The sequence below is a fragment of the Antedon mediterranea genome, chromosome 8 (assembly GCF_964355755.1).
Source record: "Antedon mediterranea chromosome 8, ecAntMedi1.1, whole genome shotgun sequence".
Classification (NCBI taxonomy): Eukaryota; Metazoa; Echinodermata; class Crinoidea; order Comatulida; family Antedonidae; genus Antedon; species Antedon mediterranea.
The window spans coordinates 7,423,371-7,450,599 of record NC_092677.1 but is presented as its reverse complement, the minus strand read 5'-3'; the positions used below and the strand labels follow the sequence as shown (position 1 = coordinate 7,450,599).

General features: G+C 32.4%; 3 protein-coding genes across 6 annotated transcripts; 2 read left to right on the top strand and 1 right to left on the bottom strand.

Annotated features, from left to right (window-relative positions):
• The first annotated feature begins 370 nt into the window (after window positions 1-370).
• LOC140056433 (mRNA (2'-O-methyladenosine-N(6)-)-methyltransferase-like) lies at window positions 371-9,185 on the top strand. Of its 2 annotated transcripts, none has more exons than XM_072101800.1 (15): window positions 371-451; window positions 1,036-1,460; window positions 1,857-1,990; window positions 2,584-2,738; window positions 3,655-3,802; window positions 3,914-3,997; window positions 4,402-4,501; window positions 4,974-5,136; window positions 5,518-5,690; window positions 6,086-6,172; window positions 6,432-6,616; window positions 6,841-6,934; window positions 7,692-7,792; window positions 8,006-8,080; window positions 8,392-9,185. In XM_072101800.1, exons 2-15 carry the CDS (start codon window positions 1,107-1,109, stop codon window positions 8,825-8,827), a joined length of 2,289 nt encoding a protein of 762 aa, XP_071957901.1. In that variant the 5' UTR covers window positions 371-451; window positions 1,036-1,106; the 3' UTR covers window positions 8,828-9,185. The 2 variants fall into 2 exon arrangements, with proteins under 2 accessions (XP_071957901.1, XP_071957902.1); XM_072101801.1 differs by having other exon boundaries at window positions 390-409.
• A 10,625-nt stretch (window positions 9,186-19,810) lies between these two features.
• LOC140057578 (uncharacterized) lies at window positions 19,811-20,643 on the top strand. The gene has a single exon (XM_072103294.1). It carries the CDS (start codon window positions 19,846-19,848, stop codon window positions 20,641-20,643), a length of 798 nt encoding a protein of 265 aa, XP_071959395.1. The 5' UTR covers window positions 19,811-19,845.
• A 2,539-nt stretch (window positions 20,644-23,182) lies between these two features.
• Window positions 23,183-27,215, bottom strand: LOC140056138 (protein IMPACT-B-like). Of its 3 annotated transcripts, none has more exons than XM_072101404.1 (11): window positions 27,068-27,215; window positions 26,579-26,707; window positions 26,422-26,474; window positions 26,224-26,286; window positions 25,961-26,049; window positions 25,771-25,833; window positions 25,578-25,672; window positions 25,306-25,379; window positions 24,880-24,970; window positions 24,486-24,620; window positions 23,183-23,498 (listed from the first exon to the last, which is right to left on the bottom strand). In XM_072101404.1, exons 1-11 carry the CDS (start codon window positions 27,098-27,100, stop codon window positions 23,463-23,465), a joined length of 861 nt encoding a protein of 286 aa, XP_071957505.1. In that variant the 5' UTR covers window positions 27,101-27,215; the 3' UTR covers window positions 23,183-23,462. The 3 variants fall into 3 exon arrangements, with proteins under 3 accessions (XP_071957505.1, XP_071957504.1, XP_071957503.1); XM_072101403.1 differs by having other exon boundaries at window positions 23,184-23,481; window positions 25,578-25,674; window positions 25,776-25,833; window positions 27,068-27,214; XM_072101402.1 differs by having other exon boundaries at window positions 23,188-23,481; window positions 27,068-27,214.
• Between the last annotated feature and the right edge of the window lie 14 nt (window positions 27,216-27,229).

Genomic DNA, 27,229 nt, shown 5'->3' with positions numbered 1-27,229 from the left:
ATTGAAACAAAAAATATTATATTATAAATTAATATAAAATCCAATTTAAATATTTATAATAGTATAGGGCCTACATAATACAAATCTTGATATCATTGACATAAATAAAAATAACCAATGTACACCTTAAATAACAAAAGACCTTATATTTGTTAGCACCGTATAATTATTATTATTATATCGACTTTGTTTTATAAAGTACGGTTACGTACACCATGGAGAAATAAGTTACTTATTTCTAGTTCTCCATCTATGCGTACACGTACGCAGTACTAGTAGCTAGTTAGAGAGCACTTTATCAAACTTTTAAATATATAGAGGGCGCCTATCAGTTAATTATTTCCCATCATGCAAATGGAAATAGGCGAGATGGCGTCCATTTTAGGGAGAGTGTACTGAAAGTTTCCAGGTAATTTCTTCACTGAAATGTACTAACACTATCGCCTAAAAGGTATAAAGTAATCTAATTATAATCTTTAATGTATACGTTTTGTTGCTTGGTATTGCAAATTTTCTGAATTACATTAGTTGTTAAGTTATCGATCTCTAACCTTTAGGCCCCAATTGTTTACATGTTTTTGTATTTTTCCAACGCGACGAATAGGCGTTCTGTGCGTTGGGCGGACTATTTTAAAGTTTGAAGAACACCTAAAAGTTAACCTAGAACTTGAATGTTATTTTCTCATTGATGTACTTTAAAAAACTTTAATTGAATACATACATGATGCACAGATATATGTTTAATCTTTATCATATAATATTAATTAAAAATATATATTTTACTGGTCCGATTTTTAAATATTTTCGTTCGATTGTTGTTGTTTTGTACGTTGGTTGTCAAGGGGCAGATGATCTCAGATTCAGAAGTTCCTTCTGGATTTAATTCTTTGCAGGCTATTCATATTTTATACACTGGAAAGTCTAGGCTGCAGATACCATTGTTAACTTTTTTGATTCGTGAGACTAAAAATGGTTCTGTGATCAGATTAATTCTTAAGGCCTAACCCATTTCTTAATACAATTTTTCACTTTCAGCATCAACTGCAAGCTGAATGGAATTATGAATTGTACCTTTCTCATAGTACAGCAAAACTGAATCACATACCATGGAAAAGCAAGCATTGCACCACATTGCAAAAGCTCCTAACCCAGTTCTACCTGGAACACCTGTCCGACCGGAACATGGCAAAGCTCCTCCTCCTTCATTTCTGCCACGTACTCCAGTAAATCCAAACGGAGGCAGCAACACTCATCATTTGTTAGTGAATCATCCAATGCCATCACCACAGCCTCAGACACCGCAGAGTCCAGATCGGGTTCATAACCTACCCATGGAACTTCTAGAGGCGGGCTGGAGAAGGTTTTGGAGTCGACGTGAAGGAAGAGAATACTTTTATAATAAATTTACGGGGAAGAATACGTGGGAGATGCCTGTATTGGGATCATCACCGCCCAGCTTCGTAAGTACAGAGAAATCAATCACAAACAAAATAGAATAGGCCTTACTAAACTTAACTATATGTAAATTTTACATTATGTGAAAGTCTTTATGGTGAAACATTAATTTTACAGTAATTTTACTAAATATACTTACTTGTACTATATAATATTTATTCACAATGATATAGTTACAGTTTGATATGATAGTTGAAATTAATAATTTATATTGTGGCCACTGACAGCTTTGGTATTGTTGATTTTGAAGGGTTATTATACAGACTTGTATCAGAAGAGATTAAAATTATTACAATATGAACAGTAGTTACTACAAATGCACTTTGTAAAGTTTCTTTTTATGCCTGATAGTGATATCTGTAGAGCCTTCTGATCTCAAAATTATGTTGATTTCACTTCAGCATGATCCTTTGGGGATACAGACAGATAACCCAGGGAGTGGTCCTGCCACTGGTCAGGCTGCAATGAGGCGGACAACGTCCATGGACGAACACCCACTCAGCCCGACTGCCATGTCAGCTATGAACTTCAGAGGGTACGCATACATACCCATTTCTTTTCTGTGCATGTCTGTGTTTTTCTTTCAGATGTTGTGGAGATAAAGTATAAATTACCATAAAGAATGTATAAATGTGTCATTAAGATTTGTAATTATTATTTGTAAGATTTGTAGTCAACAATTAAAAACATTATTTCTATGATGATATTTTTGTTAGAATTATGATTGTCTTTAACCAATTTACTGTAAGTAAAATTGATTGATAACTTGAGAAACATCATAACTGTATGTAGAATGTACAGTAGTACAGTATTGAACAAAGATTTAATCACACATGCTAAGCAAAATAAATTTGCTATAAGTCAATGATTTTGCTTAAGTCTATTTTCAAAATTGCCTAAGCAAATATGTTAACATATTTTTTTGTAATCTTAGATGTCCAGTCCATGAGAATGAAAGAAGTTTTTCACCAAGAAGTACACACAATATTAACTTAATAATAGGAAAAAATATTATACAGTAAATGCCAGACCTGGTTTACAACATTGATAAATCCTGAAACTTCTGTAGGCCAACATCTTTTGTTTTGACTAAATCATGTTTTCTCTTCTTTTATTATACTAAAATAGTCATTCTTGGGATTTTACTGTTTCGACGAATGCCGTCATATATGAAAGGCTTCCATCCCTGATGGTACCTCCACTCAACGATGTTGAATTACTCCGTGCTAAATTAACAGACAAACTAAGGCAGCATTATGAGGAATTATGCAAGTCCAGGGAAGGTATGGTTAAACTTTGATTACTATTTTATGCGATAATTATCACCATACAGTATAGAACAAGAGGTATTTTTATAGCATGTATGTAACTGCAGTCATAATGCTAAGAGGTTATATTCGCACAATGATTTCAAGAAAAATATTATATACAAATTAACCCAACAAAAGCATGAAAATTCATATCAAAAAATTGTATTAATTTAATCTACAAAATGACAATGTAGAAAATTCAAATTTTGTCAGTGTAGCTGAGGTTTCAAAATAAAATTAATTCCATTAGGAAAAATAATTAATTGGATATTAAAGGGAAAAAATGTATGGTTGTCTAGGATAAATTTACTTAGCTTCATTTTTTTAAAGTCATGATTAACCCAAGAAAGTACTACACCAACTTAGCATTTGTCAATATACCTAGCTTTTCTTGTTTCTATATCCAAGATAAAGAACTTTTCAGTCAAATGTCATTTTCTTTACATTATTAACGTAGGTGGTGTCTGAATTCATGAATCACCGTTATTGTGTTGCCTTTTGTCCTTTGTGTAGTTAATGGAAGAGGGTGGAGTCTCAATTGACCTCACCCAAACTCTACAAATTAAAAGGCAATAGTCTTTTGTGTGCACATTCTGCTCATTATGCAGTTCACTTTGTTCTGTTATTAATTGAGTACTAACATCAACCATACCTATTGTTCTTTGATGTTCTGATGACATCACCAGTAAGAAAGTTCTTTGTGTTGGACTGTAATTCATTTACATAATAATGCAACCCTTCAATGAACAGTCCATTCTCAATCTGTCTCCTTGTATTTTTTAAAATTAAGTATTTTCCCTTGATTAAAACCACAATTTAGCCATCATAAGTATTCATATATTTAAAAAAAAAATATAATTGATTAAAAACAAACTAATTTATATTTTAGGAGTGGATGCTCCAGCAGAATCTTTTAATTTTTGGTTGTTGGAAAGGATATTCAAGGACAAAGGTCATGACCCTATGCTGCCCTCTGACTGTGACCCACCTGTATCCCCAATATTATTTGACGAAATAATTAATGAAATACCAATCAGGTGAGGTTTATATTATGATTTAATTGTCATTTCATGATATTAAATGTTACTGATGCAATCAATAAAAATCTAAGCAAGTTCTTTAAAAGAAAACAAATAATTTTTGTCTAGGTTGGTTCGAGTTCGCTATTTAGTAGATGCCAGGCAGCAGTTAGTTCGCTATGCAGAAGCAGCTAAGAAGATGGTGGAGTCGAGGTAAATTCTAAAATCATTTATCAATTCTATTCATCAATAGAATCCCTCCTTTGGGACACCCCTATGTAGTAGACAATTTCTAGTGAAATATGTGTTTTTAACACTATAGCATAGGCTGCTACTACAAGCTACAATAAGAAAACGTATAATATTGTAGTATTCAAACAAGCTACCCTCTATTAATAATGGAACGATCCATTTGATGATCTGGGTTTTTCTAGTTCCATTTTGGAACTAGAAAACTCAGATCTTGATATCTGAGTTTTCTAGATCTAGAAAAGTCAGAGTTCTGAGTTTTCTAGGCACCCCCTGCTCTGTATTTAATTAATTTTAAGCATAGACAGTCAAACAACAATATTGCAATTGCTTCTATAAGTACAGTATAAACTCTGTTTTATGTGTAGAAATGTACCACCAGAGAGTAGGAAGGTAGTGAAATGGCAGTGTGAAGATGCTCTGAAATGGATCAGAACGCAGCCGTATTGTAGTCTAGACTCGTACAAGGTAAGCTACTTAATGTAGGCCTGCTGCTCTGACATTGTGATGAAACATGTTATCTTGTAGAGTTTTGTGTGATGTGATCAATCATGCAAGCCATACATTAGTGTTATTAATATCTACCAAAATCGACTTGATCTAAATTCTAGACTAATTTAAAAACAAAGGGAAGTCGCACATTAGTATTAATTAACTTTATAACACACATGAATAGATTCTTGTCATTTGATTGCCTGATTGTGGGTCACATGATATTGAATATAGAGATATACTATTAAACTGCAATAGTCTTTTTCTGGCTTTTTTTTGTACGAAAAAAACGTTCTTGCGTACAAACAAAAATCTTATGCTGGCTAATCTGATAAAATATTTTTGATCATCCAACTCATTGACATTCATTATTTGTATATTGTAGTTTCCTTAATAATACATGTAGATAGAATTAAACATTATTTAAATGTAAAGTATATTTTTTTAGGAACGACTAGAACATTTAAAGAAGCAGTGTGGAGCGCATGTTCTTGCTGCAGCCAAACCATCAGTGGAAGGAATTTGTACAAAGCTTTACACACGAGCAAAAGAAGCTGTCAAGAAAATACATGAACAACAGTGGGAGATATTAAAAGAACACCACATCGGAGGTATTATATCAAGCAAATTAGTATAATGTCTCTCCCAGTGAGGCTGTTGCCTTGTGGAAATATAACTTCTTTTTTTCCATACGCATCCCACAGCGAGTAACTCACCAATTACAGGATAAACTATTTTAAAATGTATTATGCTTATAAACTAAGTCTCATTTAAGGCTTATAAAGGGTTGTGAGTTACAACCGTGGCACTAGGTCAGGATTGAACCTTTTAGATTGGAAGGCAATCACGTTGACCACCAAGCTTCAGCACCACTTTTTACTTATTTTATCATGTCTCCATTGAGATCCAGCCACTGATACCCACAGCATTGTCATTTTTTCAGTAATTTGCCTTTAGAAATATAGTCATGTATGATATTTTACTTTATATAGAACCCCCATCTCTGAGGCCGCCTGCAGTACGTAAGGTAAACTGCTACCCTGCTCAGTTGGTGATACCTAGTCCTAGGCTGCCTACTGTGGAGTTCAACAGAGATCCTAAGATTACACGGTTACGGTATAAAGGAGAGATGATGGAAATTAATACAAGCTACATACAAAAACTTGTAAGTTTATCATCCATACTATCGTCGTACACTACCGATATTGAATTGATTTACAAAGTGCCAATTGGCTATGTGTCTATAAAGTTGCACAGAACATATGTACATTGTACTAATGACGGTTAGACTCAATAGCTCTACATTTTGTTTGTTCTGACCAAGTATAATCTTGCGTTCTAATTTAGGCTTTAGACATGAGACTTTGGTAAATCAAAGCCACCTAAAACTATACTTAGTCACATACGTAGAAGACTCAACATTGCATTGTGTAGTATGAAGAATTCATTAGAATATGTAGTTTTATATACCAAAGTGTTTTAATATGTGAGAAACTAGTAACTGAAATCATGATATTTCCTAGACTCCTAATTTTGATGTTTTGTTTTTTAAATTTTCAGGACCACCTATACCGGTTAAACTGCCATGATGACAAACAGTTACTCAACTTCCCACAGAGGACATGGTGCTTATTGAGGCGATATCAGGTATGAAACATATTCTGTATGTTGTGAGATCATTACTTAACATTTATTTCGTAGATATATTTTTCTGCCAGAAATCAATTTTATTCTAGCATTTAAGCGAAATTATCTTAATTAATTTTACTACAAGGTACCCCCTTACTAGGGGAAATGAACAGGGTCAATATACAGCTAACCCCTATTTAGAGGATATACCCCATATGAAGGTTATATTGCTTCAATAATTATTACTATGCAATCTTTTTTTCCCCTTTGTTTTTAGACGTTCTTTGGATTAAATCGTATGGAAGGTGAATTCTTTCAGAGGTCGTTGCCCATTCCTGTATTACAAGTTTTACAAGAACAGTTTGGTGTGACTTTTGAATGTTTTGCATCACCTTTGAACTGTTACTTCAAACAGTATTGCTCCCTCTTCCTTGATACAGATGGCTATTTTGGTTCTAGGGGGTAAGTACATTTGATAGATTTGCAAAACTAATTAAAGCACTATTAAAATTTTAAAAAATAAATAAAAATTCAGAATGTCTCAACGTTTGTTTTATTACTACAGTACTATACATTTAGTAGTAGCAAATGTGTTCTTGTTATTCTTATTCTCTTTACTTGCATAATATTAAGGTACATACATATATAGAAAAAGAGCATTTCTAATTAAATATTCATTTAATTAGCCCCTTTCAAGATTTCCGCCCCATAAGTGGATCGTTCCAGGCCTTCCCACCGCCATGTGATGTAGCCATAGAAGCTATGGTCAAACATGTAGAGGTAAGTTAAGCAGAATATTATATGAACTTTAAATTATAGAAATTCACTATATTAACTTGGCTCCATCATCCCCTGTCGGATGTAGCCCTTTTCAAGCCTCTGCCATTTTGTTCAGTCCAGCTTGTTCCTGTGTAAGATATGATGTCACCCCTCCCTGTCGTTTTATATATATATATATATTATATAAAAATGTATGATTTTAACATTTATAATGCACTGTAAGATATGATATCACCCCTCCCTGTCGTTTTATATATATATATATATTATATAAAAATGTATGATTTTAACATTTATAATGCACTGTAAGATATGATGTCACCCCTCCCTGTCGTTTTATATATATATATATATATTATATAAAAATGTATGATTTTAACATTTATAATGCACTGTTTGATATTGATGTCTCACAACACTATAAGACCATAATAAATTATATACCTTACAGTAATAGTCTTGCCATTTGTTGTGGGTTTTATATATTTCAATTATATAGGACCACAATGGAAACTAGAATAGGCACTCGGAGAGCGCATATCTTTGCCTAGGCATATGAAAATGTAATGATGTGTTCCCATACAGCTATGAAACCATTCTTTCAAATTTTATGAACACCAGGCAATATCTTTTTGAGTAATTCTACAAATATAGAAACACACACGATCGACCACATAACCTCTCGCCATTCTGGCGGAGGTAATAAGTGCTGTACATTGTGTTGAATGAATAAGTAAGAAGCACTTTTCTATTACAGGTGTTACTAGAGAAGACTGGAGAGCCTTTGTCATTTATTATCTTCCTGCCAGACCAACGTAAGAATGCTAATTCTGTGGTTGACAAGATGGAAAATAGCGAGTAAGTTCTGTTTACTTTAATAGCAGCTCGTTTATTTGTTTATTTAACATCAAACATACATAATTATATGAATTTTAGCGGTGCCTATCATCACACAATTCAAATGGTGCCTACATATACATGTAACTTAACCACATGCAAACCAAAAAAAGCAATGCATTTATTTCATAAACGGTCTGAATTATAAATGATTTTGTTCTGCTTTTTCTTCAGATTCAAACGAAAACATGTTGTAGTTCCTGGGTATGACCATGAGTTTCGCCATGGAATGCAGCATATCATTGATGAGTAAGTTTTATATTTTAAATTTATTGTACTAACTACATGTTCCATATAGTCAAAAAGTGTTAACAGGAATAAAAATATAGAATCTATGTTGTTATGACCATTTAAAAAAATGCGGAGAATATGGGCGATTTCCGTTAGGATAGATACAGATTGTAGCTTACATGGTTTTCCGTTTACTGTTGGCCTGGATAAGAACAAAGGCTTGTAAAACAAATATCCATTTTATTATTCATATATTTGTATAACTTTAAACTCTTTTCATTACAAAATTGATTAAAGTTTATTTATGAATTTTTACTAATTATTATTAGTCGAGAATTATACATCCGTTCAACTCAGGCAACTATGGTGTTCTTCCTTCAAAATGATGCTGCATTTGAGAAATGGCCGCCGACAGATGAGAAACTGAACAACTTATTACAGGCATTCAGGCCAGTTGGATACGAAGCAGCATTGAAAAGAAAGAGCGAAGAAGAAATGACAGAGAAAAATAAACGACTGAAAAAAGACACTGAAGAAAAAGATAAAGAACCGACAAAAGATGATACTAAAGTAAAAGCCCCGGAAGATATGAACAATAAAGATCACGAGTATCAGCGCAGTCAGTCTGAACGACCGGAAGACAATAAGATACCGCAATTTGATAAGAGTCGTGTTAATCGTCGTATGAGTGAAGGAGAACTGTTAAAGAACAACCAACCAGATAGCAGGATTCCTCACCTGGGTAATGGTCATGATCGGTACTAAGAGACAGTATTTGATATTTTGTGATTTGGTTTTAAACAATAACTTATTTTTTGAGTAATATAAATGTATGTTTATGCATACTCCCCGATAATTAAATCATTAAATTCTGATAAAAAACAACAGTAATTTGTTTGTATTTGTGATGTGTAGTCATTATCACTACGCTAACTTTGCTACAAAAGTATTATTATAATTTATATGATTGTACCAGCTCAAGACTATTATCTTGGATGTTGTACATTTAATGCTATAAACAAAAATTAAGGTAATTCTTTTAATATAACAAGAATCTATAATAGAATAATGACAGCAAAAACTGACCTAATAATACTATTTAGAACAAATGTGAACATTTTTGCTAACCAATCATAATAAAATATCTTGAAAATTTTTTTTAAAAACTATATATAAATTTCCCTGAAATTTTTATTAGATGATTTTTTGAATGATATATGATTATTATTTTTAATTAATAATAATTCATAAGATGTAGAATATATAGATTTAACATTTGATGCTGACTTGTACATAATTAATGGTAAATAGTTAAAGAATGATGGTAATCAATGACATATGTTTTTGCATGTTAAATATTTGAACTAGTGTACATTATACCTGTATAGAAATATTATTATTAAATCTTGTACATTTTTTATTAGAGATACAATACATGTATCCTGGTGTCTGTAAATAATAGACTATAAGCACATTGTGTTAGGAATTTATTTCATTAAAAAAATTTACCCTTTAATGGAGGACATTTCCCTCAAATAGATTAGATAGATGATGTGGTTTAGAATGTTTGTAAATATCTGAACTTTTAACTCAGAAGAGAGTAACTCTAACTGTAAATAGGTTCTCTATAATCAATAGTAAATAAATTGGTTAATGCCTGTTTAATTAAGATGACGAGTTTTCCTAAAAATATTGAATATATAATACAATTGTTTGTAGGTTTATTATTATAATTGATCATATTTTGCTGCTGTAAGATTTTTGGAATATTTTTGATTTGTGCAACGACCTGGACTTTGGACTTTTTTTTATTCTTTGGTCGATTCGAGGTCCGGACGACAACATAAGAATGTGGTAATTAGTTACAAGTTTTTGCATTTCTGTGTACACATTTCTTTTCTTCAAATTGAGCTGCATGTTAATACATTTCCTGGCAACATAAAATCACTATGTTGTCCTGGTCAAAGGTTAAATAATGTACTACCTTACAATGACCTCATTTGCATTTTCAGGTAATCATAACACAGAAAGCTCATTCCTAACATTCTTTTGGTGCTAAAGTTACTCAATTGTTTTTTAGTCATTTTTAAATTTAAATTTACTGATTGAAAGTAAACTAAGTACAAAACTTTTAAAATTTAAAATAACTTTTTTCTAATTGATGTTTGTTCCTATTGTATCATTTAAAGCATTTAAATTTGATGAAATGTCCTACATGGTTTAGATTTTTAGCAATTTTAAGCTATTTCTCTTATAGCTTCGTTCATTTTACAATTTTTAATAAGTGTAGATATAAGATAGATATTTAATTTAGGAAAACGTTGTTTACGTTTTAAATTTGTAAATATTGTAAAGAAAAAGACTGTTTTATATATAAAATACATAGATTAATTGTGCTTGCCAATTGCTAAATACTAAATGCAGTGTCTTAGGTAATGAATACCACAATCACTTTAAATCGTTTATTCTGACGACGATAGGGAGCTTTTGATTTGCAACAAGTTATGTCATGCCAATTGATATGTCGTCTAGAAACCGTTATAACTGTGTCCAATTGGGGAGGGAGGTAGCACGTCCTAGCTTCCCCACATGCGCACAATGACGTAATTATGCCGTCGGTCGCTAATCGAAAGCTCTCTAATTAGTGTGGGTGGGTGATTTTGTGTGACCCTCAACCTTCATACGTTGGTCTTATACTTTCATTTCATTCACTTTATTTAGATATAGGCCTATACTAATACGACTTTTCTAGTTTATTTTTTATATCTGTTGACACTATTGTTGAATCCCTTCAAGGGACAGCCTTAAGTGTTGGTTGAAAATTAGGGTGACCCTTAACCTTTGAACTTATGTTGCTCGCAATCTTAAAACTAGCTTTAGTTCAGATATACTAATTAGAATTCACTAGTTTTATTATCTCAGGCGAGATTTTTCTCATATGTATCCTTTCAATTGACTGGTCGAAGTTTGTTGGTAGATGAGGGTGACTTTTAACCTTTGGACTCTTAACCTTGCTAGTAATCTCAAATTAGCCTTAATGTAATAATAACTAACATTTTATTTAAAGCAAGATAACTTTCCCATTTATATTAGTGAAATGTCCTACTAGGAATGAAAGATAGGTGAAACCAACTAGGAAGAATGATGTGTATGTGTGAAAATAATAATTATTATTTACATAATAAGAAGTTGTTCTGATAACTACTTGATTAATTTATTAATATAAGTAATTGTTTTGTTTTTAATAGAAATACTTTTCCAAATTTATTTATTTAGGCATACAATACATTGTTTTACCATTAATAATAATGGTGATTCTAGGTATATTATTGTTGATAGATTTGGTTAGTGATTTATTTCAATTTTGCTGAATGTCAAACCAGTTTGATGTGTAGGCAGAGATTTAGATGTTTAGAGAATTAACCTGGCCGCATGTGTGCTGCACATTCGTTTGAACAAAACTTTGTTCCCACAGAAAGAAAGCAAACGTTATTGCGTCGAGCACAATTTATGGTGTACACAATCACATCCGATTCCCTTTATTGTATCTCGGCACTGTATCTATTTCCTAAGTATCATAGGAATATTTTGGTAATACAGCATCTCATTTATACCACATGTGGTGCCTATAATATCATGTAAGGTTAAGTTAAGAGTTCGGTTGCTACTAGATACACTTGAAGCACATGTGATGTTGTATTACCAAAATATTCCTCCTAGGATACAGTGCCGAGAATCGGTTGCCACAATCCCTTTTTGTTTTATCAACCACCCACCACCCTCATCTGTTTCATATTTACGTCACATAACTTTAATTGTATAGTATAAAGAAATATACATTTCACAATATTTATATGTTATAGTTGTTTATTTAAAATTCGTTAGTTCATTATACGAACACGTTGGTGTGTTTGATTTGCATGAGGCGATTAATATAAAGCAACACATTTAACATAAGTTAAGACTTTTGAATCAATATTTGCTTGGTTTGTTATGATTAGTCTAAACAATATAAACCAGTGTATCATAATGGTTAAGATTAAATAAATGTGTATAATATTTTCGAACGAAGCGAGTAATAACATTAAACGTTAACCTTAATTTCAATAGAAGGGGGTTAATTTTTTCGTTATTTATTTTGCCACAATAGTGAACAACTTTTACTTAGACTATTTAATTGTTTTAAAATGTTTGTAATGTTGAAGTACTGTATTTGTATTTAGATACATGGTCATGAATTGAAATAAACTTGGAAATACTAAAGAAACTTTGTTGTAAAAGCTAAGGTTGTGTCAACGATCGTCTGCAAGCGAACTGCGTGGCCCTATGGTATCGATTCAGGTTGTGAAGTCTATCTGAGTTGGATTTTTTGAGTTGAGAAAGAACATTTGAAGGTTCAGAAATAGTTACTTTTGACCTCAGACGTCCAGAAAAAAAAAAAATCTACAAATAAACTGGTCCAATTTAAACTTTTCAGTATTCCTCAGTTACACGATGCAATCGATAATGTTTAATCAGGGAGTCGTAAAATAACAACTCCCTGGTTTTTAATAATAGTTTTTATGGCTCCTCGTACCGATTTGTCCACTCTGTGTAAAGCCTTTGTATACACTCCTATCAAACTATATAACAAAAAATGTGGTGTGTACATATATGGACATGATGATGTCATATCACTACCATATATGGGAATATCACTACCACATTTGGGCACATCACACTTTTTTGTCAAACTAGTTTGATAGTGTAGACGGAGTTTTACGAACCACATTTTCTAAATCAATTGTATCATTGACAGGCATTACATTGACAGTTCGAACGTTTGGTAAATTCTTTTTACTTAACATCCTCTTCTTTAATAAAGTTAAATATTGTGCGTAATCGGGTGTACTAGCTCTTTTACTTTTCAACAATATACAACCGTCTTTAGGTACCTTATCGGAAGAAGCACAATTTATTGTAGAATCATTCAAATGTGTCTTGATTACATTGCTGGAACAGACTAATTGTACGCCTGATTTATGTGTGGATGCAGACCTACTTCCTGTCTTTACATCAACGGTATATTGCGTATCTCCGAAGCTAGTGGGCTGGTTATATTCTTTAGCTAGGCGTTGTTGATGTATAAATGCATGTGGAGCTATATCGTTCCTAATTAGTTGAGATATCGTTTCATTTTCTGTAGAAAAAAACAACAATGATAATTTTATTGGCGGTAAACTGCGCCGGAGTAGCAAAGTTGAGGATGTAGGGTATCGAAGTTGTTGCTGCTATACTGTCTTCTGACGGTCCTAAATTTCCTCCTGAAGACGGTCTTTGTAGCGTGCCAGTCTGCGCATTTTCGGCAAACTTGTATCTTGCAAACATAATCAAACTCCAAATTTGGTGAGATAACTTTGTCATTGAGTAGGGCCTATAGACAAGTGGAGGAAACTATATATGTATTTTCTTTCTAATTGTAACTGCAGATTTGATACCGTTTCAAATATTCCGTGCATCTTTTGAGATTTTTATTGTTAACATTATTTATATCATTATGTATGTTATAGGCCTAATATTGTGGAAATAAATTAAAATCAATTGACAATCTTTTTAATCATGTATGTAGAAGGGCGCTAAACTCGGAGTTTGCAAACGTTTGCTGTTGGCAACAACCAACATGGAGACATTCTCAAACGTTACATCTTTTTGGAAACGTTTCTCAAGCGTTTTTTAATTCAAACCTTAATAACACGCTTACCTGTTTGTGAAGCATATAGCCCACAACTTAGAATATGAAGACATTTCTTAATCAGGATCCAGTAACCTTTTCTGTAGCCAGGTTTGACAATACAATATATAAACGGATTCCATCCTGCGCTTACCACAATTAACCGGTAAATTATGTAAAACGCCAATGGACACCACTCATGAAAGTTGAAACAAACCAAAACAGTCATCTGTAAATACAATGAATCTAATTAGTTACATACGTTTCTCTGTAGTGTGCAATGTGGCATTTTCAAAAAAAAATCCGGAAAGCATAATTAGGTGATCTGTCAGAAAGAAAAGATCGCCTATTGTTGTTGTAAAAATCTTTATTATTATTATTCCCCTTCTTTATTTTTTTCTGTACAGATTTTGTGTAACAGTATCTCCAAAAACTTAAGTTGCAATGATCACCAAATTTTCACAAAACTTTCAAGTTATAAAATCTCCTAAAAATAAGCTTTTCAGCGTGATCACTCATCCGTGAAGTTATTTATACGCCATTTTGTGAAATCACATCTGACTTAAAATAGCGCTATACGAGCACGTTAAATATAACAAAATGCGTAAATTAATTGGTAGAATGGTAAAAAATAAGGCATTTTTAAAATAAATCTTCAGAAGTTTCGTCGACCCCCAATTTTTTTTTATTATCGGGTAGTAAGAGCTACAAACCATTGTGACGTCATGATATTGTTATTTAAAAAAACAAAACGATTTTTATATATTTTAAAATCCCATTATATGATTTCAATAGTATCTCCATATAATAACAGAACCCATTATATCAACTAAACTCACTCCCATCAATTTCATATCATGTGCTAACATATAACATATTTATGTTCGCGTGCGCGGCATCGTGTTAGCGTTCGCGCATGCACATTTTACACAGAGAGCTAGAAATGCAACTATAGTAACTCTATGGTGTGACACTACTTGTCTCACACATGGATGGAGAATGAAACCTGACCACGCCCTCATCGCGATAACAGTTGTTGAATTGCATGCTGCTCGGATCTGCTAGAATCAAAAGGTGCGTAGTCTACCTTAAGCCGATTTTCCACTAGGCGAATTTGTTCGCGCGAATCGAAGGCGTCAGCTAATACGCATGCGTAGAGAAGGATGTGGAAGATGTAAACATGAATACACATGCGTACAAGCTGGCGCGTTCGATTCGCGCGAACAAATTCGCCTAGTGGAAAATCGGCCTTAGACATCTCTTCTCAGCAAATTCGTATTTTATTGTCATCCCGAACAAACAACATTTGTTCATTCTATTGGATAAGTTCCGTTTGTCATTTATTATTTCGACAACGACAAATTCAGTAAGTCATTTTGTGGTAAGTTTGTGGAATTTTGTATTTTTTAAATTTTATTTTATTTCATCAAAACCAACAGCAACGAAAGTTGTCACTTAAAGGTATGAAACAGAAAACAGATACAATAAATACTCATATTTTAATGTAATTTTATATTGTAATATTTACTTGTGTTTTACCTTATTTATTTTTGAATTGTAAATTCAACAATGTTTACTTTGTTGCAATAAATGGATTTGATTTGATTTGATTTGAAACATGAATAAATAAGTATAGTAAAAAATTTAGCACGATTATTTAAAAAAAGAATACAATGAGTCTTGATTGAAGAATAACTATTGAAAAAAATATATATTAACATTAGACTCACTTAAAAAGTTATACAAAGAAGGCAAGCGTGTCCGAAACCCCATTTTCGAGACATTTACTCTATTAAACGGAACATAAAAAGTGGACTTGACTCTAGTTTTACGAGAAGGAGCATGTAAACTGAAAAGAGAACAGAAGCAAAACAAACAATTGACACTCTTATAAAGAAACATTAAATCAGACACACTTCTTCTAAACATAAGAGGTTCAAGTTAAAAAGAAACCAGGGGCGGTCGCAGAACTATTTTAAGAGGGTTTCCCAAAAACCGACTGAGTATTTGAGCAAGCAAATTGTTAAATGACACCCCCAGATGGCCGCAATTGGTACTCTCGCACGTAAAATTCATGATAAATTGCACCACCTCTAGTTCGCCGGAAAAATGTCACCCACTCTAAATGCGCTAGCAAACAAAGGATTGTAGCCGCAGGTAATAAAACATATACGTGACTAACAATACAGGATAACATTTTTTTTTTCGTTCAATAAGAACGTCACGGGGAGGTACCCGATGAAGGTACTTTTGGTACGGTAATACATTCTAATAACTGTGTACTCAATTAATGTAAATTAATTATCAATTAACAATTTTAAAAAGTTATACAAAAAATATTGTTGCTATAAATATATTGATCAAAACCATTAAATTGTATTATTTTGAATTAAATGCTAAATATTCAGATATTAAAACTAAAATTTCCAAAAATTCATTTTTATTTATCCACTATAAACTTTAAAAAGTGAAAATAATGATAGGACATTTGCAGAAAGAAGCAAAATTTGCCGCCTGCTACCGGTATAACACGGTTCAAATTTCGGAACGTCCATAAATTACTACGAAAATTCGGCCTAATATTTACGGGCTTACGGAAGTGAGATAAATAGGGTACTACACGCATCGGAAATACAAAACTATACGCACAATTATGATTTGGCCTAAAAATTGGCCTTAGATTATGGAAAACCCCGGCAAAAAGCAATAATTATTGACAAATCGATTATTAGCCTTGGCTATATGCCTAATATTTAAAAGGAATGAATATAGGCTATATTTCGTTCGTCGATGCATTTTTTAATTCATGTGTGATTGTGAATGCTTGATCCACTAGATGTAATCTGTGATGATGCTAGTAAAACTGCTATGCGTGTGAATGACGTAGGCTACATACACGAGCCATAGGGAAGATCTGTACTGCCGTTCATTGCGTGAGGAGGGGGAAGTCCGGTAATGTGTCATGATAATGTAACAAGCCAGAGATGAAATAAAATCACGAATACATTATTTTAGCTGATAGTGTCGTAGTTTTAGTCGTCAGAAGTTTATTGACCGACATTAATGTGTAATAGAGCGAATTCTTTGATTGAATAATTTTGTTTGTATATAACACAAGTTCATTTTGGATTTTCAGTAAATTACCAATGGTTTATTCAAAGTCAACACTGTAACTAATCCCTCACTATTTAATCGAAATGTTATTATACTACTATATTGTTGAAAAATGGATTGCGTGATATGAAAATAAATTGATAGTAAAACGTAACAAAGATACGTTCTTGTCTGGTTATCATGCAGTGATGAAGCAGAGGATTATTTTTGTAGAGTTCCATTTAAAATAAATGTTGTTACAAAAAAATATTTTGGTTGTGAAGGTCGTTAAATTCGCTGGCGCTAGATACGATGAAATGGAACTCAAATTTAATGTAGTGGCAGAAACAACATTTAGTATGAAATTAAGGGTGTTTCCCGGGCCACAGGGCAACATCTCTGGGTCCGCCCCTGGAAACCTAACAAACTTATTTTAGACACGTTGGAGCCTTGTGGTATGAATATCAGAAATTGAATTAAAAATAACAGAGGATAATTCTAAAGTGTTTTGGGTAGCTAATTCCCCTATACAGTGGCTCCAAATGACGCCAACCATTCTATTACTCTTACTAACAATGTGGTCAATATGCTTGGAAAATAAAAGTTATTTTTATATAATATTATATTATTTTCATTGAATGTGCCAACGAGTCACTAGCGAGCTTCCGTTTCGGGACGGTAGATGAATATCACATAAATACCAAAGGTAATACGTTCGTTCGTTCATGGCACTTGACCTAGGACATCAGTATTAGATTATTTCTGATGGGAGAATAAAAAGGGCAAACTAAAGGTAATATGGTTTTCATCTTCAATACAATAAATTACATTTTGCAAATTCTGTTGCTTCTTGGTATATTATGCCATCTTCCTTTTTTCTATTTCGAGGGGTAAAATTCCTATTCAAAGTTTTGTTAAAATGTTTCTATGCTTATTTATATAAATCCAAAGGCGAATTACTGAAAAAATGACAATTCTGTGGGTATCAGTGGCTGGATCTCAATGGAGATACAAAACAAAAAGCGAAAAGCTAAATCAAAACGATAAAGTAAAACAGCCAGACTAAGTTAGCAGAGCTTTCGGGCAACACTAGTTTCATCAGTGCAATGCTTATCTAACCGGTAAAAATTTACGTAAGGCCAAAATTTGGTAAATCACGCATTACTTCTATAAAGTTTACTCGATGGTAAAGTTGGTTCGTACTTTCGGTACTGATTTTAACCACCTGATGTAACCCTGTTTACTAATTAAATTGAGTTAGATAATTATTTATTGACAATTAAAACGATTTGCCCCAAATAAAGGTATTTTCCGATCGTGGTATATTAGTGGTATATTATTTATAGGCCTATAAAACATTACAAAAATATTTCGTTACTGCGTACGTGGATAAGAATGTATTTAGAAATTGTTCCTTTTTGTATCCTTTTCCCCATCCCTCAACCATAATGTTACATACAAAACACAAATTGGGTTTGTTTATATATATATATATATATATATATATATATATATATATATATATATTTCTGGACCAGAGATTCAGAAATAAAAGATTGAATATGATATATATATATCAAATTCCCTCACTTGCACTGATGAAGGGCTAGTTTTTCAAGAAAGCTCTGCTAACTTTTCTGGCTGTTTACTTTATCGTTTTGATTTAGCTTTTCGCTTTTTTTTTGTATCTCCATTGAGATCCAGCCACTGATACCCACAGCATTGTCATTTTTTTCAGTAATTTGCCTTTGGATTTATATATATATATATATATATATATTCATATATATAGTTTGAACAATACCATAAAAGCCCCAATGGTCTATGGTTAGGACATCTGCATATCAAGCAGGCGGTCCGAGTTCGAGTCTCGGTTAGGGCGACTTTTTCTCATTCTCACAGATTTCCTCATCTTTATCGTTTCAAATTAATTAATTAAATTTCAGTATATCACCGGGCAGTTTAGAATTAATGTTCATTGCCTGATGTGTTTATATATATATATAAACACATCAGGCAAAGAACATTAATTCTAAACAGCCCGGTTTTATATGAGTCCAAATAAAACAAATTGGACCCATTTTGTGACAAGTTTCTCTCTCTCTTTCCCAGGTTGCTAATTTTGTTTGACTACATAAATCATTGTGTCTATTTATTCGTTTCTGTAAAAGTGGCCAAATCTGGCATAATGCCATCTGGCATAATTTTGACCCATCTGGCATCTAGCATTTATGCTGGGTATAATTTTAGAAAATCTGGCATAATCTGGCATAATTTAAAAAACGCAAATCTACAGTACATTCACAAAGAATTATCATACTATCTGACATATTTTGGAAAAAAATTGCATAATTTGACTAAAACTAGCATAATTTGGAAATTCTAGTTGTATATAAATATTCTTTTCATCAAATGAATGAATGCCAAACAATGGGAGAAGCTGGTGTTCATTCACTACGAGTTGTTCATTCGTATTAAAAAAATAATAATAAATAAAAAAGTATGTTTTCATTTTTGTCTGTGTGTAGGTTTGCTTGTTTTTAACAGTCTTTAACAGCCTATGTAGTATCCAAATTTCGGAAGGATAAAAGGTCAGTGTACCAACAAAAAATGACTTTATATTCATCGCATACCTACAGGCTACGTTTACAATACAAGTTATGTTACTGTTATTCTTTCGACTTGAACACATAAGTAACGTTTTGTTGTTGACATAATATGGTCTAAAAACAAGCCTATAAGAAATAATGGAAATATTTATGACCCTTTAAAAAGCATGTACTCAACTCTGGTCTTTGAAAGTGTAAAACTAATTCAATATCAATAGGCCCTATGTCTTTTTCCAAAGTTTCCCATGTATTGTATATAATGTGATTCTTCTGCGGGTGTAGATGTTTACAGTACCTGTAAAATTGTTATGCCAATATTGTGTTTATGACAATAAAGATTTATCTTATATTATTTTGAAATGTAGAAAACCATGACGTCATCAAGAAATGCGCACGTTTTTCTTTGGGCAGTTCCAAGATCCCTGTCAACCGCCTTTACCAGAAGCATGGAAAGTATTCACAATGTAGCAATATATTATGAACCATACGGTTGCGCAGATCACTACGGCCCGGAAGGACGTCTTATCTCAATGGATAATTCTCCTGCTGAATTGGAGTATACTTATAGCAAAGTGAAGGCAAGTCTGGAAGATAAATCACTAGAGAATAAATGTGTCTTTGTAAAAGACATGGGTTACGCCGTTCATAAACGGTATGATAAAATCGCTAAAGGCTATAAACACTCATTTCTTATACGACATCCAATCAAATCATTCTTGTCTTATTACAATGTGATGGTATCTACCGGTGCAGATGACGTAGATGGCAACCTTTCTCGTTGGCTTCCAGAAGGCTTGGGCTATCAAGAGCTTTGGGAACTATACTGCTACCTTGAAAATGAAAACGACAAGAAACCATTTGTTGTAAATGCAGACGATTTGCTAAAAAATCCTAAACAAGTTCTACAAAAATATTGTGAAGCCGTTGGGTTTGAGTATAACGATGGTTTACTAAGCTGGGACAGGAAGCCAAGTGTAGAGTGGAACGTGGCCCAGTCAATTTGGGATATAGAGCCTATTTATAATTGGCTTTCCAACAGTTTAACAGCGGGTGGTTTTAAAAAAGAGCTATCAAAACCTATTCCCTCAATTGAGGAGTTACCCAAAATAGTACAAGAGTATGTCGAGATATCAATGCCATATTATGAAAAGCTTAATGCATGTTGTTAGTTAATGATGAATTACCATTAGGATCCGTAATATAGGGTCTTCCCATTCATATATGTAATGAATATTTATGTATGTTTATGTTTTTGTTGTGAATGGAAATAAAGAAAGAAACAAACAAACCATATTTATATATGCGGTACATTTCATTTCTAAACCTTAGCTGCACTGACGAGATCTAATAAGATCGAAACAGTAGGCTACTGTCTGCAGATTATATATATATAAACAAATCAGGCAAAGAATTAATTCTGAACCGCCCGGTGATATACTGAAATTTAGGCTAATTAATTAATTTGAAACGATAAAGATGAGGAAATCTGTGAGAATGAGAAAAATTCGCCCCAACCGAGACTCGAACTATATTATGGTCTCTCCTTTCGTCAAAAGGTCAAAGGCAAAACTGCGTACTTCCGGGCATTTTTGAATTAAATGTTTCATTAAACTAAATTAAATAGGAACATATATATTCTGAACAAATAAACTGTCTGTGACAACTATTAACTGAGATGGCAATGCCTTAAAATATGGGTCAAACGTTAAAACTGGTAGGCCTACTTCCGGTCACTCTATGACCAGTAGTTTAAGAGATATTGAGTTTTTAAATGAAAATGTCCGCCATTTTAAATTATGCAAATTACGTGACGCAAGGGGTAATTTTGCTTGCATCAAAAATTGAATTCGTATAAGGTGGTCAACACCCTTATTTCAGCCCTAATAAACTTCACTATCAGCGGGTGTGACATGCGTTTTCATCATTAAAGTATGTTTACATTGTATGCCTAGGCCTAATGCACTGAAATAACCGTTTTCATTCGGTATCATAGACTGGTGACTTTTTCACATTATTAACTGTGAGATATTCAATCAAATTGTATCGTTAATCAGCCATAGTTTGTATTTGTGTGCTGTATACATCTCCTATCTAACATTTCCTCTTTTTTTGCCGATTCCAATAGTAAAATCTTCAACTAACTAAAGTTTGGTAAACCATCATTCTATTGGTCAGCAGTCAATTTAAGAAGTACGCCCTAAGTACATTTGTGAATATTCAATTCATTTTGTCAAATTAAAAAAAAATAAAGTAACTTATAAATTATTATTATCATTAATTTGTTTCATCTAGGCCTAATTAGTTTCAAGATAAAAAAAAAGGTATCCAAACGGCCATAGGGACAATTAAACTATAATAATTTTTACTTACAGCGTGAGGTATCCATACGGCCAAAAAGGCAATTACTATAACAATCATCATATGCATGAATCTCTTCTCAGAATTGGCTAAATGTATCTTCTTACGAAATACTCGAAAAACGGAGAAATTACAAAAGAGCATAACCGACATACCAACAGAACCATAAATTATTAAGCCACAGTAACACACAATGAGCGCAGTATGTGACTCGATCGTTCCATGATGCTCAGTTTCATTTGGCGAAAAGGTTTCTTTCCAAAGTCTCGGAGTGCAAAACCAGCCAGGCATCAAGTAAGGCTCGGTGACCAGGAATACTGCACCGACTACCACGCCAAATATGAGTATATAACTTATAATTATCTTTGATATCTTAGATTCTGTTACGATAATGACATATTGAAATGGTTTTACAATCGCGATATAACGATCAACAGCTACCATAATCACAAGGAAAAACTTCACATTCATATGCCAACTGTATAAGTGAGCGTAGATATAGCAGAATGTCTCTCCGGGCCATTTTCCTTTCCCGGTAGCTACTAACGTCGGGGTGCATAGGAAGACGCCGAGAAAAAAATCGTTTAGTGATAAGAAAGCGACGATTAAATCGGCAGGTTTTCGTCGTTTACGGAAGACAATCGATAGAAGAACGATCGTAAAAAGATTTCCAATATAAACAAACGGTATAAAACAATAATAAAGAATATCAGCGAACAAAAAAGTTGTTACTTCATGTTCTGGGTATATATAGTGGTGCATTTTTTACGAAACACTGATGATTCCTGTTGTAAACCTGAAGAAACCAGCAACCGCAAACGCACTCCCTACTACGGTCAAAATTCTCACGGAAACTCCTCGGCTGCGCGCTAAGACGCACTACACATAAGTATATACATGTATGCACACATTTTACATTTCATTAAGAAATTCTCACATCTAATCTAAGCTTTCAAAACGAACTGTTCCCTTATATTAAGATTTTAAAATGAAGCGATTTACTTAGCTCTTAGCTGGCTCACTCGTACTTAAGTGCAGCTATTAATATTCAATGAAAATGATTAAGTGTTTATTGATACAAATATCTTAGAATCTATGGAGCCACATTAAAAGCTCCAGCCGATTATCTCATGAGATGAAGATTGCCGTCAGAAGACGCGATACTGCAGAATGTTTATTGTCACAAGACATGATACTGCTTGTCTATTATTCATCATGACCAGATTAAAAATAAATTTCTTCAAATTAATGGAACAAAAAGAACACACAAGATATTATTTAAATATTCTATTTTGTTTATGAATTAAAATTCTTTAATTTTAAAATTTAAATAAACATTCTTTTGTCATTTATATATATAAAGTATTACTATATTGAATACTATTTAAAACTATAGTTTAAAGAACATACATAGTATCCTTCATAAAACTTGTTTATAAATCAAAAATACATTCATTAATTTTTATTTATTTTTAATAATAAAATCTTTGGAAATAACTGAACTTTCTACACATAAATGAAAAAGAAATGTTCGGTTAATAATAAAGTTTGCACTTGGACTGGAAGACAAACCGAGTTTTTTTATTTACGTTATGTTTTTATCACCTTGTCTTCTTAGCTTTGCTTTTCTTTACTTTGGCGTTGTCTGACTGTAAAAACAAAGAATCTTCAAACAGTTAAATCGAATTACTTATATTTGGTATAAAGATAAACATTTTGGCACACATGGCGTTTCATATATGATGATCAAAATATCAAAAGTTGTGGTGGCACTCGTAAAAAGGATTACTAAATCTCCATCTACACTAGTATCAAACTTGATGTGACAAATGTGATGTGTTGATATAATATTTGGGCACATCACACTTTTTTTGTCTAGTGAAACTAGATTATTTCCATATATCACATATTGAGAGTATAGAATATTTAAGAAATGGTTTTAATTTAGTGGGTTTAAATGGAGGCAAGTAGTATCATGATCTAAATTGATATCACTCTACAAATGTCATCCCACTATAAAATAGGTAATAAATTGATTGACTTGTTTATAAATATCAATGGGAGTAACAGATGAGAAGTTCTCAGGCCTACTGTCAGAAAATAATTAAAATCTTTTATTGTTCAAGTACATTGGTAAACATAACATAGTGGCTACCACGGGAATCTAAACATCATTAGAAAAAGCAATTAATTCAGAGACACAAAGTCCATGGGTTTATCAAGTGGAAACAGGAAAAAATGAGGCATATAGAAAATAAAGATGCTATCAATTAACAGGAATTTTTATGATTCATTTTTTTGTTCATTTCATTTCAAAACATATACAAAAAGACAAGATAACAGACAAAAAAAAATTTAAAAAAAAAAGAGTTTTTATCATTCATATCTAGTACATACATTAGATAAAAATATGATATTTAAATATTAAACAGTACTGTAATCAATAAATCAATCAATCAACTTATTTTCCCTTATAAATAAAGGATTAGGAATGATGTACACTACAAAAAGCAAGTCATTGTATTACTTTCACTATAAGAGGGGCTCATAGAATTGCCTAGCCTTTATCCTTGCTGTTTCCAGACACAAGTATACAAGTAAGTGTACAAGTAATAACAACAGACAAGTCAGAAACACTCCAATTTATATATACCTTTGAGTTTATAAGGCCGAGCTGTTGTATAAGGTTTCTGGCTGAATTATTGATGTGTTTGAATCGATCAGGTCCAAGTAATATGCCACCATACCACCTAGACACAACCATGAGTACATTTTTTAAATCAAGGATCTGAAAAAAAATTGTCGATATAAAGTTTGCGGTACACCACATATATTAGTTCTGAAAAGAACTGTTAAGTTTCTCAATGTTTCGTTCAATATGCTTTGATCGTCCTCGGGAGTGAGAATTCAAAAAGTCCAGGAAACTAGGAATATTTTTTTTTATTACATATATCAGGCTTTTAAAACCTTTTAAATAAACAGAAAATTCATTATTAATCATTAATTTATTTATTAATGATTTATTACATATTTAATTGATTCCTTACCTGTAGAAGATGAAGTACTCTCCCTCCAGCCGCTGTTTCACCATCATCATCACAATCTTGAATAAATGTACCTCGATCCTCACAAAATATCCTATAAACACAATAATTCCATTCAGACCACAGAGTAGTACAGTATAATATGAATTAATATGTGGTAATTCACATAAAAGAAACACCTCGATAACTCGCTCTTTTATATATTTGCATATAAATACCAATTCAACAGGTTGGCACCTGGTATAAATGAATAAGGCAGTGACAATTTACATAAAATGAACTTCACCTGTATTTGTCACCAGTGACAGCTTAGGATTATGTCATTCAGTTCACATTTTCTCTACTAAATCTATATTTGCATATAAATGCTAATTCAAAACACAAATCTGTTAAATTTTTAATACGATAAAAACTGTTTATGTTAATTACCTATATGCCACAATGTTGTGAGATGCATTTGCAATCTTTCGGTTTTCATAAAGTTTCTTTATAACTTCCTTTACCTAGAATTAACCAGATTTTACAATTATCTTTGAAAGCAGCAACATATTTTTATTTTATTCAGTTCACAACCAATAGCGATGAAACCACCACTAACAGGTTAGTTATGTTATATTACAAATACCAATAGAGATTTTCATTTCATCCTTTGCAGAAAATTTACATGGTACAGTTCAAGAACACAATAATGATGATATTACCTGGGAGGGTGTGTAGACATGAGCAAAATGAGCTTGGAATGTACTCCTTCTTTCAGTAAAAGCATCACCATGATGTATTTCAGGTGTTTCAAAATCTAAAACAATAAATAAACAGTTAATTTTACTTTTGTTTTGAATCAAAGCATATATAATTAGTAATACATCATTTTTAATATTATTAGTTTACACTTGCCTTCTTGAATTTGGGTATCTGGTAAGTTCTGAGTGATTACTGTTAGTTGATCTGGTAACAAGTCTAAAACAGAAATACTGCACTATTATTGTTTTTGTAAAACAAAAGTTATATGGTAACCACTAGAAGGACAAGAGCTTAAAAAAACCTATAGAACTCCATTATAAAATCGTATAAGAATAATGTTCACCTATGTGGCTATCAACATTCTCGGTCATGATAAGGGATTCTCGAATACTCTCAATCAGAAGGTGTACCATACATTCACCAGTATTTTCTCTATAATAAATAAATACAAATACATACTTATAAATATATACAATGTTTATCAATATATATTAAGATAAGGATACTTAAGCAATTAATAATAGCTTCTTGGGGTTCAAAGTTGAAACTAAACTGGGGTAGAGGAACTTAACATTCCTAAGTAACACCACTGTGTTTTTAACTTACTGGCATACTTGTAACAATCGTTCAGAAAACTCCATTCTTTCCTTTTCTCTTAACCATGGTGCACTGAAAAATATGGTTGATAACAATTGTAAAAATTATAACGGTGAATATGAGTTATGACATTTATTCACTCGTAAAGAAACATTTTAGGTGTTTTCTGCATCGGAAAAAAGGATAAATTTATTTATATTTACTTACTTAATTTGGTAAATTGGACATTCTGATGATGGATACTCTGCTGGTAACATTACCTAGAAAGACATTTTTAACAAAGAAAAATCTTTATTATCATTTTTTTTTAACCCATTTAATATATTCAAATACAAATTGTTGGTCATAGAATAACAGTTCGCACCTGTAAACAAACTTTTCTGGTATTTTTCTCAGAACCTTCTGTGACAGCAATACAGAAAATTCTACTAACTTCATCGACAACACACCATTCATCACCGTAGATGGCCGCTAATGCTTCAATCTCCTCAACCTGAAAAAATAAAAAATCAAGAAGCAATGCAAATATTTATTAATAATATGAATTATAATCTAGGCTATGGCCTACTATACTATAATACTACCCCTCTATTAATTATATCTTAGATTTGATATTGTTTTCTAGCCTAGTCTTAGCTGCCTATATTAGGCTACTACTACTAGGCCTAGCCTAAATCTCTAGTAGCAGGCCGATATGATGATATGTGTAGCCTAGTAGGCCTACTACTAGCCTAGCTAGCTAGAGCCTGGCTAGCTAGCCTAGTAAGTATTGTTGTTGGAGACCTAGCCTAGCTAGGCCTAGCTTTTACTTTTTAATTAATGGTGATAATCAATATATAACAGAAGTATGTACCTGACGTGTGAGATTGTCTTCTGTTGCCATCATTAAATCGAAATGATGGCAACTTCACAATTACCTACATTTAAAAAACAATAAAATTCAGATCACAGATACGTGGAGGCTGACATATTGAAACTGCCCTCAACACTAAGTTAGGAAGATGATGAATTTTAT